General features: G+C 43.6%; 1 protein-coding gene across 3 annotated transcripts in view; it reads right to left on the bottom strand.

The window, feature by feature from the left end:
- The window catches only part of PPARGC1A (PPARG coactivator 1 alpha), a 376,066-nt gene that overhangs the window by 66,245 nt on the left and 296,284 nt on the right, over window positions 1-13,537 (bottom strand). The window contains exon 1 of one of the 3 annotated variants that reach the window (XM_069792616.1): window positions 1,120-1,368. The exons of the other annotated variants lie outside the window; for them this stretch is intronic. Coding sequence (XP_069648717.1) covers window positions 1,120-1,167 — 48 coding nt within the window. The 5' untranslated portion in view covers window positions 1,168-1,368. Of the gene's footprint in view, window positions 1-1,119; window positions 1,369-13,537 lie in introns of those variants that run through there. 3 annotated transcript variants of the gene reach the window in all.

Here is a 13,537-nt window from a genome sequence, read left to right as displayed (position 1 = left end):
TTTAAAAAGCATCGCCTGTAACCTCTTTTTCCCTCCCCCGTTGCCCGAGGGGAGCATTTTAAGCACTTATTCCAAGCTCGCAGCCAGAGGGTTAGTTCCTTTGAGCAGGTCTGTATTTGGGATTCCTCTCCATGGGGTCCAAAGAAAGTTTGCCTCGCTTCGCAAGTTGCCCGAACTTTCAGGTAACGCTCCATTTTGTGGAATGCAAACATGCAGAAATCCTCAAACCTCACTTTATACTCCAGAGATTACCAGGGAGCTGCTTGCTTTTGCTTTTTTTTTTTTTTTCCTTTATGAATTGTAGCCAGCAGAAGCTGTGGATTTGATGTATTGCCGTCTATTTTTACACAAGCAGCAGCGGCAGCGGCAGCAGCGGCAGCAGCAGCAGTTCACACAGTCCTGCATAAACTCTATTCTCATGGTTCATCCTGTTGTCTCTGTTGTACAGTGGGATTTAACCATTTGTTGGACTACTCGGATCGACTGCGAACCCTGCTCTACGGGACATTAGCTACAGCGTCATTATTCCAGTATCACAAGAAGCAGAGAAATGTCTCCTTCCAGAAATCTCTTTTAAAAGCATCTAAAGCCAAACAACAGGGTATTCATTCTTGTGTGCGTGTTTGAATTCTGCAGCTGATAAACAAGGAAAAAGCCTTCGACAGAGCACGGTGAAACAAGCAATTAAAATACGAAGCCGTTGGTTAATTTTAACTTCTTTTTTGGGGGGTGGGGGGGTGGGGAAGAAACAGTAATCTTATTCTAAACAAACATGGCATTTTTCCAACCAGGCCACTAAACGCCACTGGAAAGCCTTCAGACACCGATTCATATCAATATCTTAGAGCATAAATATTGCATATGACAGGAAAGCTAGCCAGAGGCACATGAAAATAGTTTCCAACTGCAGGAGATACTGATGACAGGAGCTCAGCTTTGATTTGCTCGAGGCATCGCAGAGTAACCTTAAAATAGCAAACTTACTGGAGTTCAGATAAGATTCGGACTTGTTTGCAAAGTACGCCGCCTCGGCCGTCCTGCCGCCTCCCCGAGGAGCCCCCCGGCCCCGCCGGCCGCCGGCGCCCCACGCGCGCGCCGCCCACGCCGCGCGCCCCTCACCTCGAGATCACTCCATACAGAGTCCTGGTTGCACATGTCCCACGCCATCCAGCTGCGGAGCGACGGCAGGAAAGCTGGCAAACTACAGTCCAGAGGCAGGCAGGCAGCAGACACTCATGCAGGCAACGAGACCCTCTCTGAGAGTGAACCGAAGGCACCTGTCTTACTACTGTTCCCCGTCACATGACAAAGCTATTAAAAAGTAGGCTGGGCTGTCACTCATCCAGCCTTCTGGTGCCGCTGCTCCAGCCTGTGACGTCACCCAGGGGCAGACCCAGCCTGAAGTGAAGTAAATCTTTGCAAAACCCGCTCAGACCTCGGCGGCCGCGGCACCACGCTGTGATTCAAAGCAGATTTCCATCCCCACCCCCCAAAACTCTGCTCCTGCCATAGAACACCTCCCATCCCTCCCCATCTTCTTTAATTTCTTGGCTTGCTTTCTTTTGCTCCCCCACCCCCCCCAAGCGAACAACAGGCAGAGCTGTGTTTATTATAAAGAAAAAGTGAAGTAACTCCAAGGCGAGCTACAGCCCGCTTACTCTGAATAGCCCGAGCCTAACCTTTGCAGCGCCCGTGCCGGCTCCCCGGCGCTGTTTCCTTTGGAGAGGCTATCCCAGAGTTCATCAAAAGTTACACCTTCCAGCATTTTTTTTCACTCGGGGATTTTGCACCTCGCCAAGTATTTTGGTTAGGTTAATGGTTTCTCGCCGATAATTGCGACTCAAGTTAGTTTGTTCACACCGAACGCACCAGCAGAACACGACCTCCCCCAAGCCCCCCAGCATTTCTCTGGAATGGAGTAACCATCTATAAAAAACATTCATACAGTTATCTCACCTGCTACAAGCAGGGAGCCTGATCCCGTTCCCAGCTAGATTACAGTATTTCTCAGCTGCTCTTTAATCACTTCTCTGTCTCAGTGTACTCCCCCTAAAACCCAGGGCTGTTAAAAGCAACTGCCACCGGCCTGCCCAGAACTGCTCTGACCCCCGCCTGTTTTCTCCTATAAGCACTGCTGCCTCAGGGTGCGTTTCTGTATAAACATCGTGCACCAACCCCTCTGACCTGGACCCATCGTTTTCTCATTGAAAATCAAAAAAAAAAGCGCTTGTCGTGTGAAAACCTGGACACGCTGTTAACAGAAGCGTCTCTTCGTTGAAGCCTTTCCTAGGCAATAGGCGCTGCTGCAGGTGCAACTGGTTTATGGTGCCCCTTTGCACTGCATACACAACAAACTCCAGGTACCAAACTGAACTGCAAAACGTTGCCCACAACAAGGAGAAAAAACAAATATAAAGGTCTTGTTGAACTATCCCCACCTGCCTGCTTATTGTCTTAAGTTGCAGGTTTTTTAATTAGCTGGGTGCAAAAAGTCTCGGGAAATGTAAGCGCTGGCTCCGTCGCGCTGGGCTACCAGTCAAAGTCACAAAACTATAATTGATCATCCTCCTTGTCATGAAATATTCATTTTCATTGTTATTTGCAAACTTGAGTATTCTAAAGGCTAAATGAATTCAATTATTATACAAGGCTACGGCGATTTTGCTGAGAGAAAAAATAAATACAAAGAAGTACAGTTCTTGAAATAGACTTTTTCCCACAGACATTGGAAACTTCAGAAATGGTAGGAGGTCTCAGATATATTCTTAGCTTATTTGTGTTCCCTTGTAATTCATTATTGCCAGTCCTGATAAAATGTACAGTTTTCCCAGCTTGTGCTTAAGTTGCAAATCACATCACACTGTCATATTTTCACCAAGCACAGATGACAAAAATGGCATTGTTTTTACTTTACTTAATTAAAAAAAACCACAGCAAAATACCCAATGACTACAGAAAGCCCTTCCTACAAATGATTAAATTAACGGTATTGCTTTGCTCTCATGACAAAAAAACCCCTCATTTCCTTCCCAATTATATGCTGATTCAATGATAAAACTGCAGTAAATTATTAAGATCTGGGGCAAAGGTGAGTAACTCTACCCCCTGAACAGTCAACTGTGAAATAATGCCGGGCTCCTGCCTGCCTGGAGTGGAGTTGGTTCTTATTAATTATTATCTGTGGATCCATGGCTGGTGGAATATTCTCCTTCAATACCTACTTATAATTGTGTTCATTGACTGTGCCGAATCCATCATCTGTTTTTTTTGAAGTTTCATTCACACCTTTTATAGAAATGTATTTACACTGGAACATTTCATATTGCTGTTTTGGATATTTTGACCTGCTCATGTTGTTTCTATTTTCTACATTTCCATTTCACTGCTTTCCCTTCAAATTAGCAAGTTAACTGATAAATATAAACTGCGACCTTAGTGGTGCTCTCACCATACAAGCTTTAGAGATTGGAGAACTTAGTGCACTGTAGACAGTGCAAGCAATAGGTAATAACAAGAGAGTCCCCAAGAGCTCTTCTATGGCCATGTCCACAGTACAGCTTGAACTTTGCTGGCAGTTCCAGCGTTACCTGGAAGGGATGCCAAGCACGATTCCAACCACAGAAGACTGCAAGGTTTCAACAAGGGTTCCCCATTGCTTGGGAAGAATTATTTTTTTTTTAAATTGAAGTGTCTAACCCCAGCCATAGTATAAATTTAATCGTTAGGATCCTTTTTTTCACATGTTTTAATGTGGGTTTTTGAGCGTAGTGCCCAGAAGAGGAGAAAAGCGACGAAGGCGGTTGCAGTGGTGGTGTAGTTTGGAAACAGCGCAGCCTCAGCATATGTAAATGAAGCCTGTGAAACCCAGCCAGCACCTAAGCTGCTCTCCTCAAAGGAAAGCCTGTCTTCTGAACATTCCCTAGTAACTTTAGCAATGCTTTCCCCTAGTGTTTTGACAACACGAAAGAATTGCACAAACATCTTTCCAGGGGCAATATCTGAGCACGCACACATTATTTGGTTCCATAACAAACCCATACAAAGAAAACCATCTTTCATCTGGTAAAGTCTGCGGGTCTGCTTGACCCAATCTGCCCTGTTGAAATGTCCGTCATCAGACCGCCTCCTCGATCACTGCACTTCCCCTGTTTTCAGGTTACTCTGTACCTAGACTCAGCGATTCCCAAATTTTGCCTTTTCTTCTTCAAGGGCCATAATTCAGAAAGTTCTGGCAAGCCTTCCAACAGAATTTGGGCACAAATTCCCAAATCCTGATACATTTTTTAACAGGACTGGAAGGTATGGCTGCCTGCAACAACAAGGAACAGAATTCAAAGACCAAAGCCTTCAAGCCCTCTGTCTTTGACTTTCTCTTGGATTCAGCACTCACTTTATCTCCTCCTCCTCTTCCTTCACCCACGTTTTCTAACTATGGTCATGTTTTTATTCCCTGTAATTTAGATTTCTTGAAGAAGCTACTGATTTTGGAGCCCCTGTGATTTTGAAATCCAAAACTTAGTCCCTTCATCGTGGCACTGAGGAAGCAAGAATTTCTTTCCTTGCCCCCAAAACTATGGTACTTGCTGACTTACAGCAGTTTGTTCCTCTTCCAGTGGAGTAAGGACAACCAAACTTGTATGTAAAAACAGTGCTGGAGTTTCAGCAAGCAGAGGTTTGCAAACCAGTTCTCACACCAGTTCAACCCCTTCCGCTCGACCCTTCAGGAGTGAATGGCCTTACAGCAGAAGATCAGCCAATGCTGTATATAAAAGAGCAAACTGCACTCCAAAGGTGTGTTAGTGTGAATGGTGTTCTATATAAAGTATATGTACCCTATTAATTTTTTATTAGAAATCTTCCTTCTGTGCATCTTTACTCATATTTTTTGCACAGTCCTGTATTTGTTTTCCAGTCCATTCTCTCTGTTCCACTTCTATCCTATTTGTTTGCTGATTTTTTTTTCCTTCTCAGCTTTTTTTCCCTATTTATCCAGTTCATCCTACCCAGAATACACCCTCAATAGCGTAAGCCACTGAGTCAAACTCCTTGAACTTCTGGGTTCATTGGTGCAGTAATTCTACAATGGAATGAAGCAGTGTGCCCTCTCCATTTTGCTAGGGCAGTTATGAACTGAGATTTTGATTTTTTTAACAGAGGAAAACCACGATGGTGCTCTGTACCAGCTCTCCGAAAAGCTCAAGAGATCTGGGCCAAATTAATTCCTGGCCCAGCTCTGGGCCACAGGCTGCTGTCTGAAGAGCTGTGTATTAGAGTCCAAAATAACTTTCTCCGAACAGCGATGCGTTACTGACATTACTGACACCAGGCTGAATTTTGCCACATCTGCCTTCACAGACTGAGGGCTCAAATAAACAGCACTGAATGCCAGGGGAAATCACTTGCTTGTTCACATGCAAATGGACCTGACTGTGAATATTCACTATTAGTGCAGATTAGCTGATTATCAGTGTTAACCAGGCTTGCAGACAAGCAAGTCTTCATAGTGCTTGTAGCAAAACCTTCCAGGAGTGCCTAAGTGAAGCATGAGCACAGGTACACACTACAAGAAATCTTCCTAAATTTTCTCATAGCTCCCTGAACATCTTCCTCTTCAGAAGCATATTTCACTTACTCATTATTAAAAAAAGAAAAGCAAAGCTACTCCAGCTGATTACATAAAAAATACATTTGTCACTTGTTTCCCCCCAACATTTGGAGCATATGTTCTCCAGAACCCACATTTGCTATGATTTGCAGGAAAATCCAGCTTGTCAGGCCTGTTAAAAGCAGCATGAACAATGTCTTTCACTCGGGAGTTACTGTTTCGCAGAGAGACTAATCTGTAAAAGAGCATCTACATTTAAATTTATTGCCCCTATATGTTTGAGAAACAGAGCCATGTAAACACATCAGTTTCCTGGGGAGGCTTTGGTGCTGTTTGAGTGCAGACGCCCAGGCAAGCCAAGGAGACAGATTCCTGTTTTGCAACTTCTTGCACATTGGCAGAGCAGGCAGGACGACGTCAAAAATCGCAGACCATTGCAGATCTTCATCATCTCTCCTTTACTCACCTCACTGCTGATATTTCCTTGGAACAAAAGAAATAATAAAGTTCTTTTTTTCCCCTTACCCTTCCACACGTGCAAGTCCCTGGGAAGAGACCAAAACCTGCTCACGTCTGGTATTATCAGACCCAGGGAACTGGCTTCTGGCATTCCTGTTCAGCGGCTGGGGCATCCCCCCCACCCCCTGCACTCAGCAGCTGTGCCCTTCCTCTCCCCATCCCAGCCTCGCTGGGATGCTCACGCCCCTTCTGGGGACAGGCAATTGTCTTCTCCAGCTTCAGCCACAAAGGGTAGAACCTGGGGAAGCTTCAGGGGTACACCTTGTATTTCTATCTCTCTGCAGGGCCCTGGAAAACCCTTCCCAATTCCTTCTCATTACCCCTATTACCACCCACCTTGCACCATCTTCCCTGGGGCACCTGCAGCCCTTGTTTCCCAACTCGGTCATCACAAATACCAATCTAGTTTTTACCGACTTTTTCTGAGAGGGGTCTGAAGAGGGTGATCCCAGGAACAACCACCATGGACTCAGTATCTTAGGGTACAGAAAAGATTCCCTGATGCAACCGCAAGCGATGTGGTGGGAGCCCAGGCTGTTTGAAAGCGACCGTCCCCCGCTGAGGCTGCCACCCAGCTGTCACACTGCATTTGGGGCTTGGGTTGCCACCTGGCCATTTAGCCACTGAGCCAGGACCTCCCAGCTTGGAGGGAAGCTGTGGTTCCCGGGCTGCCACAGCAGCGCAGGAGAGCACGCTCCCTGCCAGATCCACGCCAAGGCTCGTGGTAGCTAGTGGAAGAAGAAAGTCCCCTATTTCCATAACGTAGCCTATCTGCTCTCTTAAAATGGCTGGGAAGGCGACTGCAGTGGAGCACACAAAAGTCTGCAGCGCCACACTGGAGAGAACAGTAACCTTTAAATACTCTAAAATCAAATCTTGTTTTACACAAAACTGCCATGGTAAAGGCGATGTGAATGAAGCACCTTTGAGTGAAGGAACAGAGGGAAAGGCAGTGGACAGCTTTAGTGCCTCCTAGCAATTTTTTTTAATAAACTAGAGATGACAGACAGCCTTACCAACACATCTCTCATCTTCAAATAAGACTTTCTTCAGACAGAGCTCAGTGGAACTGAGTCAGCCTTTTTTCTTGGGCCTAGCTCTTGGCATTTTTCATATTAAAACAAAGTATAATGTGGAAATAATTCTGAACTGTAGTCATCTGATGGGATTTTAGCAACACAGGCCACAGATTTGCTCTGCTACAATTCCAGGCAAACAAACTAAAATGAAGATATCACACAAAAGAACTGGAGGGGGTTTTGTTTGTTTGTTTGTTTGTTTGTTTGTTTTTAAATCTGCTTATGCACCAAGTCACCCTTTATGGGGTTATGCCTGGCTGCAGAGGAGGGCGAGCTCCTGTGGAGACTGCTGTCAGTGGGCAGCAGAGCTTCACGCACACAGCAGTCAGCACTCACTGCTTGGCCTCTGACGGTCCTGGACCGCAGCAAATGTCCCCTTCCCCAGCTGCCCAAAGCCCCTGCATCCCATTTTCCCAAGTCAGCCAAGGACAGGCCAAGAGGAGACGGGGTCACCTCAGCGCAACAGCCAACACAGTCTCACACAGACAAGGGTCCTGAAGGATCAGCTTTGCCTGACCTCTTAACTAGTAGCTCCTGCCAGCCAAAATTAAGCCCTGAAGTTATTTTTAGCCAGAACCCTTCATGAATTGCAGCTAACTTGCAATATGCAAACTAGTGACTAGTGCTAGAGGAATCCCTATGGGTTTCGTGGTTCCACTCTCTGCTCAAAAGTCCAATTATTCATTTTTCTTGAAGCTGCAATATTAATCTAAAAATGTTGCACAAATGGCAAGAGATGTCATCCTCCCTCCATCCCCAATTCTGATAACTGAAATAAAGGAAGATAAGCATTTAGCCCAGGGGTTATTAGCTGTACAAAGTGCAGCTGTAAACCTTTGGAGGCTGACCCTTCTCCAGTGATGCTTTTGACGAGAAATTTGTCAGTACTTCCACCTTTGACTCAGGGCCAAACAAACCAGTACAGAGATGGAATGGGAGAACTGCTAGCCATAGAAAGGTTTGGGCTGAGTTATTATTTTATTTTTATTTTGTTTCATTCTATTTTATCCAAATCACTTGCCTGCATACCTGTACAAGAAAATGCAGTAAAGTAAAAGGGGGTTAAAGTGGTTGGAAGGGGTGACTGATCTAAATCCTTTGGAACGGAATGGGAATTTTTAAAAGGATTTAGGCAGACTTTGAATCAGACCTTATCACAGAAGATGGGACCAAGACAGTTCAAAGCAGAAAATCCTCCACACATCTCCACCTTCTTTCATTTTTATACTACTCAGGCTTCCCCAGCTTTCCCCTGTGAATGGAACAGGGATAAAGCTCTGAGATTGCATCAGCTATCACCATTTTGGATATCTTTGTTCCTGAGAAATTTAGTATTTGCTGAACATCCTTTGCCCTGGGGCACTGGTTAGTCTCATAATTATTTTATAAGTGGGAACCATTGAAGATTCATACCTCTTGCCAAAAAGAGCTATGACTGTACTTTCATTACTTCATGCCAATCAACAGATAAGACAAGTTTGCTACTTTCAGGTTTGTCCCTAATGGGTCTCTACCATCATAAAATTCCCCAACAATCTGACACAATTAAACATTATTTGCTGTCTCTGCTCTGCTGAACTCTACATGCAGAACAGCAAGCCAGGGCAATGCATTTAACCGAAAGCATTGAAAGGACTGTGTAGGATTCACACTGAAATAGAGACTTCACTGGCGTGTACCTTTCCCTTTTGCCCATTGCAGACTCCCCCTTCCTCTCTGAGGAACAAAGAACCAAGTAAAAATAGGAAACTGTCTGAACGGAAGATTATTTTAATTTATGTTGCGAGTTGCTGTGCGAAAAAAAACCCTGAAAAAACAGCAACCAACACCAAAGAGCACTTCATCATAATATTATTACCAATTTATTAAACCGAGATTGCATACACTGGAGAAATGAGTGTGACACATCCCCAGGGGTTTTCTGGAGGTAGACCTCCAGCTGTTTCATTCTCACATGCACTCCTGTTTACAAAGACACGGAAAAATGTTTGCGCTTCAGTTCAATGCAACACAATTTTACATTGTTTGCAGGTTTTCTTTAAGGCGGGGTAGGAGCGTGCACAGCAAGCTGGAGATATACACTTTGGGGAGGCAGGGCTACCATCTTCCAGGGAGAGTGGGGGAAACACATGGCGGTTGTTAATTTATATCCTGGACAATGCTATAAATCGAAGCATCACTGACAATTCCTGCCCAGTAAACATGCTCAATTTCATCTCCCGTAAAAAGGCGAGCAGGCACTAAATAGCAACACATTTTGATTTTCATTTAGCCACTTTAATGATAGGTGATGTTAGCTGAAAAGATCATTTATCTTCAGATTTATTTTATACAAGATAAAAGGCCTTGCCAATTTTTTAAAATTCATTTACACAAGTGAATAAATCTTCCCAAACAATAAGTGGGAAAGTCATATTTCTTTAACTTTGCTAAAATCTGAAAATGCTGATCTTGGAGTGAAATAGACAGCACTGGCATTTTAATCAAGAACATAAAGACTCCTCTTCTAAATAAGAGGCACAGCTTTACTTCAGAAAAAAATATCTCCGATTCAGAGAACAGCCTTTTTAATGCATTTTGTCAAAAATCTCTGAAAAATCAGGAGAGACACGTGCAATTTTTATATCACCTTCATTTTTAGATCAGTCCCAATGTGAAGGCTACCTAAAAATAGACCGAACCTAACCTTTCAAATATCTATACTGCTGCATACCAGAAACACAAGCTTTCAGTGCCTCTCATGGCTTTCAGAGCTTTGTGCTGTGCCTGTCTTCTCCTCTAGCACACTATCCCATGTTGCATGTTGTGCCCAGGCACCAGATGAGCTGCAAGTTGCAATGTGCAGCACATTGCAATATGCGATAGGTGTTCATTCAGGACATGCAGCAAGATCATCAAAACCGGCTTTCCCTTTTGGCTGTTTGAGTTTGTCACAAAAAGGACACCGGCAGCATTGAACCTAGTAAGCGGGGATGTGAAAATGAAGCTGTGCTGACTGACCCAGCAGCTCTGCTCAGAAAAAGCAAGCTGTCTGGTTTGCAACATACCACTCTTAAAAATGTGAAGGGGAACAATAAGCTCTTTTGTCTTATTGTTTGCTATAGTGCTTGCAGACACACTTCTACCCATTTAAAGATGAGACTTTCCAACAGTGCACTGAACTCTGAGTGACTGGTGTAGAATTACAAGACAGCAGAATACGCGGTAACTATTTCTTTGCATTGCACTTTCTAATTTGTGATTCTGCTTGGCCTTAACAGTATAGGTCAAATTCATACCAAGCACAATCCGAGCAACTTCAGGTCAGTGGTACCTGAAAAATCAATAGCATTTAAGTTGATGAAGTTATAACAAGGGTGATTTTGGCCCAGGCTGTACAAATACTTACTTTTATTGTATATATTTTTCACTGAGTATTATGCTTCAGTGAATATATTTTCATGTTCTCTACTGCTAACCACTCTGCTTAGCAGGTTCTGAAGCCACACCAGGAGCTGGAACAGGAGAAATCTGTACTAAACCAGGTTGCAGGGCTGCCCTGGAGGCTTTGAGTGACTGTGACTTTTGCTTACACGAGTAGAAAATCACCCTTGTACCAGTTGGTAGCTAGCTACTCCTAGCAGGAACAAGCTTGAAAGGACTTGCTTTTCTTTCTTTACTTCATGTTCTGCTCCGACAGAGTCAAAAGTTTATCAAGGCATTTTACTCTGTCAAAAAATGAACAAATAACTTACACTGATCAAACAATGAAACAAAGCAGCAACAGACTAAATGAGTTCTTTCAAAGAATTTTGGATGGAAAATGTCTTACCTGCTGACAGGGAGGCAAGAATAGCAAACAAAGGCATAGGAATAAAAACTATTCAATAAAATATCGATTTCATTATCACCACCTATTCAACTTAATTTTCTTGGCATCCATATCCCTAATGCAGGTTTGTGATAGATCGTACAATCACTTTTTAATTAAGCCCTACTGTGCTTTGTATTAAGAACAAGGCAGTAGACATTATGGCACAATATATCTACCAAAATATTTAATGCTTATCCTTTTCATTTTGGTATTTAAAAGTTGTTCTCTTAGGAGGTGGTATCAGTATTTAACAACATTCTTGACAGCAAGTATAAAAAAAAGAAAGCTTCATACTTAATCTAGCCATGTCAAAACTGAAACCCCTTAAAATAATTGCTTTCTGAATATATGGTATTTCCATTGCATTGTTTTATTATTACCCAGCTTTCAACATCGTAAGATGCAAAACTTGTTCCCTCTCCTACATACTGATGAGATACGAAGTGGCACAAGGATGGAAGACTGACATTTGACCAATACAGTTGAATGGTACATGAAATATGTTATCGTGTTACAAGGGATATTTAACAAGAAGCTGTAGAAGAGTGGAAGCTTCCTGGGGTGGTAGTATTTCCTTTGTTTTTTCGGTCTCTTTTGGTATATTGCAGCTCTGCTGCTTGTGATGGGGCAGATCCTGTAGAAGAATAGCAGCTCTTCTTCCAATAGAGTACTGGCACTTTTCAGAGGGCAACATTCACTTTAATTACTAAAATGTACCCACCTTCTTCTTCCAAGGAAGAAAAGACTGTTGTTGCATATATAATGTGGTTTTAGTTTTTAATGCCAGAAATGAATCAGTAAACATAGTTACATTATGGTATACTATTTCTTATTCTGTACCCATAGTAACCAAATTAATCTCAAGGCGCTGCTGGCATTAATTCAATCTGAAGCTCATATTTTGGATTTCACATAGGTGCCTTCATCCTATTCTTCTTCTCAATTAATAAAATGTTAATATATGGCAATATATTTATTTCTGGTTCAGTTCAAGTTGAGGAGTGCAGTACTTTGCAGAAACCTAATTAATATCAATCATATATTACAACACTGTGTGGTTTAGTATACAAAAAAAATGGTGCTAGCACATGAGGATGAAACAGATGACCCAAGAATTAATTTCTAGCTCTAACTTCTCTGTCTCTAGGATAGGGATGGCCAGTTTTTCCTTACCCTTCAATCTCCATTAAAAAAAAATCCATAACATACGGCCAAGAACTACACTAAATATATCACATATCCTAAAAAAACAAGAGGGAGGAGATCTTGGAGCATGAGATACTGATAGCTCCCTCTGTACCACTGTGAGTTGGGTGCGCACTGGTAATAAGCTAGATCCCATGGTGACTCAGCAGTGCTGTCTTCAGCAACACCCACTGGTATGGTTTTTCCACTGGGACCTACCAGCCCCCAGCCAAAAAAAATCCAGTTGTCAGTGAAAATGTATTTCCACAGCCCAGGAATTGCGCTTGAACTGCTCAAGAGACATAAGTAGCTCAACAGGTGTGGTGTGGCCATCCTGCTCTAGACCATGGCAAAAAAGAAATGCAGTTCTTTTCTCAGGACTTAATTTGGGCAACCTGAGACCCCAGGCACACTACTAACCCAAAGTCTGAAAATCTGCTCTGCAGTTCACATCTCTTGGAGCCTTTTTTCCCCAGCTGCTTGCAGTCCCATTGATTCCCAGGAGCACTAGTATCCCCAAGTATTTTGGGGCTTTCAAAATGCCCACATACAAGAAATTATTGCACTGAACCATGCCCAGCTTGATCCAACCACTGCCAGAGCAACAGGGCCAGATTCTGTCATACTTATTCACTACGTACAACAAGCAATCCCATCAAAAGGGTGAGCTGGTGTGAGGAGTTAAGGAGATACTTCTGGACAAGCAGCAGGAGTGTGGGTGAGCTGTGGCTCACCAGATGAAGATCCCCGCTCTAAAAAGAAACACTGTTATGTCAGCGCTGCTCTCCATGGAAGCTCAGGCCTCAAGCTGTACATGGGTCATACAGCTGTAGCAAAGCTTGACTTTGGCTTACAAAGATCCTGTGTTCTGGCAAAAGTCACAGGGATGTTTGAGCAAGCCCACAGCCTGGTTGCATTGGCAGCCTCATGCCCACCACTGCAGGACACAGAAGACTCAGTAGGTCCCTCTGGCAGGCACATCACTCAAGGCTGTATGAAGAGATGCACAAGCCCAGGACTTTGCAAAAGGACCTTGACCCATCTCAAACAAACCTGCACAACCCAGGACTGCATTGAACTGGGGTTTACAGAGCCCTCCTCATCATTTCAGGTTCTGCCTTGGTAACAGAGCAGTAAAGCTCTCACGGGCCCTAGTGTGCCCCTGGGCATTCACACAGGGCTCCCACTGGCCTTGAGCACTGCTTGTATACTGCATCCAAGGGCACAATATAGTCCTTCACTTTTACTAACTGCTACAGAATAAGAATTCCTAGAACGGCTCAAACACGTACCAGT

Source organism: Haliaeetus albicilla, chromosome 1 (genome assembly GCF_947461875.1).
Source record: "Haliaeetus albicilla chromosome 1, bHalAlb1.1, whole genome shotgun sequence".
Lineage (NCBI taxonomy): Eukaryota > Metazoa > Chordata > Aves > Accipitriformes > Accipitridae > Haliaeetus > Haliaeetus albicilla.
The sequence above is the reverse complement of the archived record's forward strand: the minus strand, read 5'-3'. Positions and strand labels throughout refer to the sequence as shown.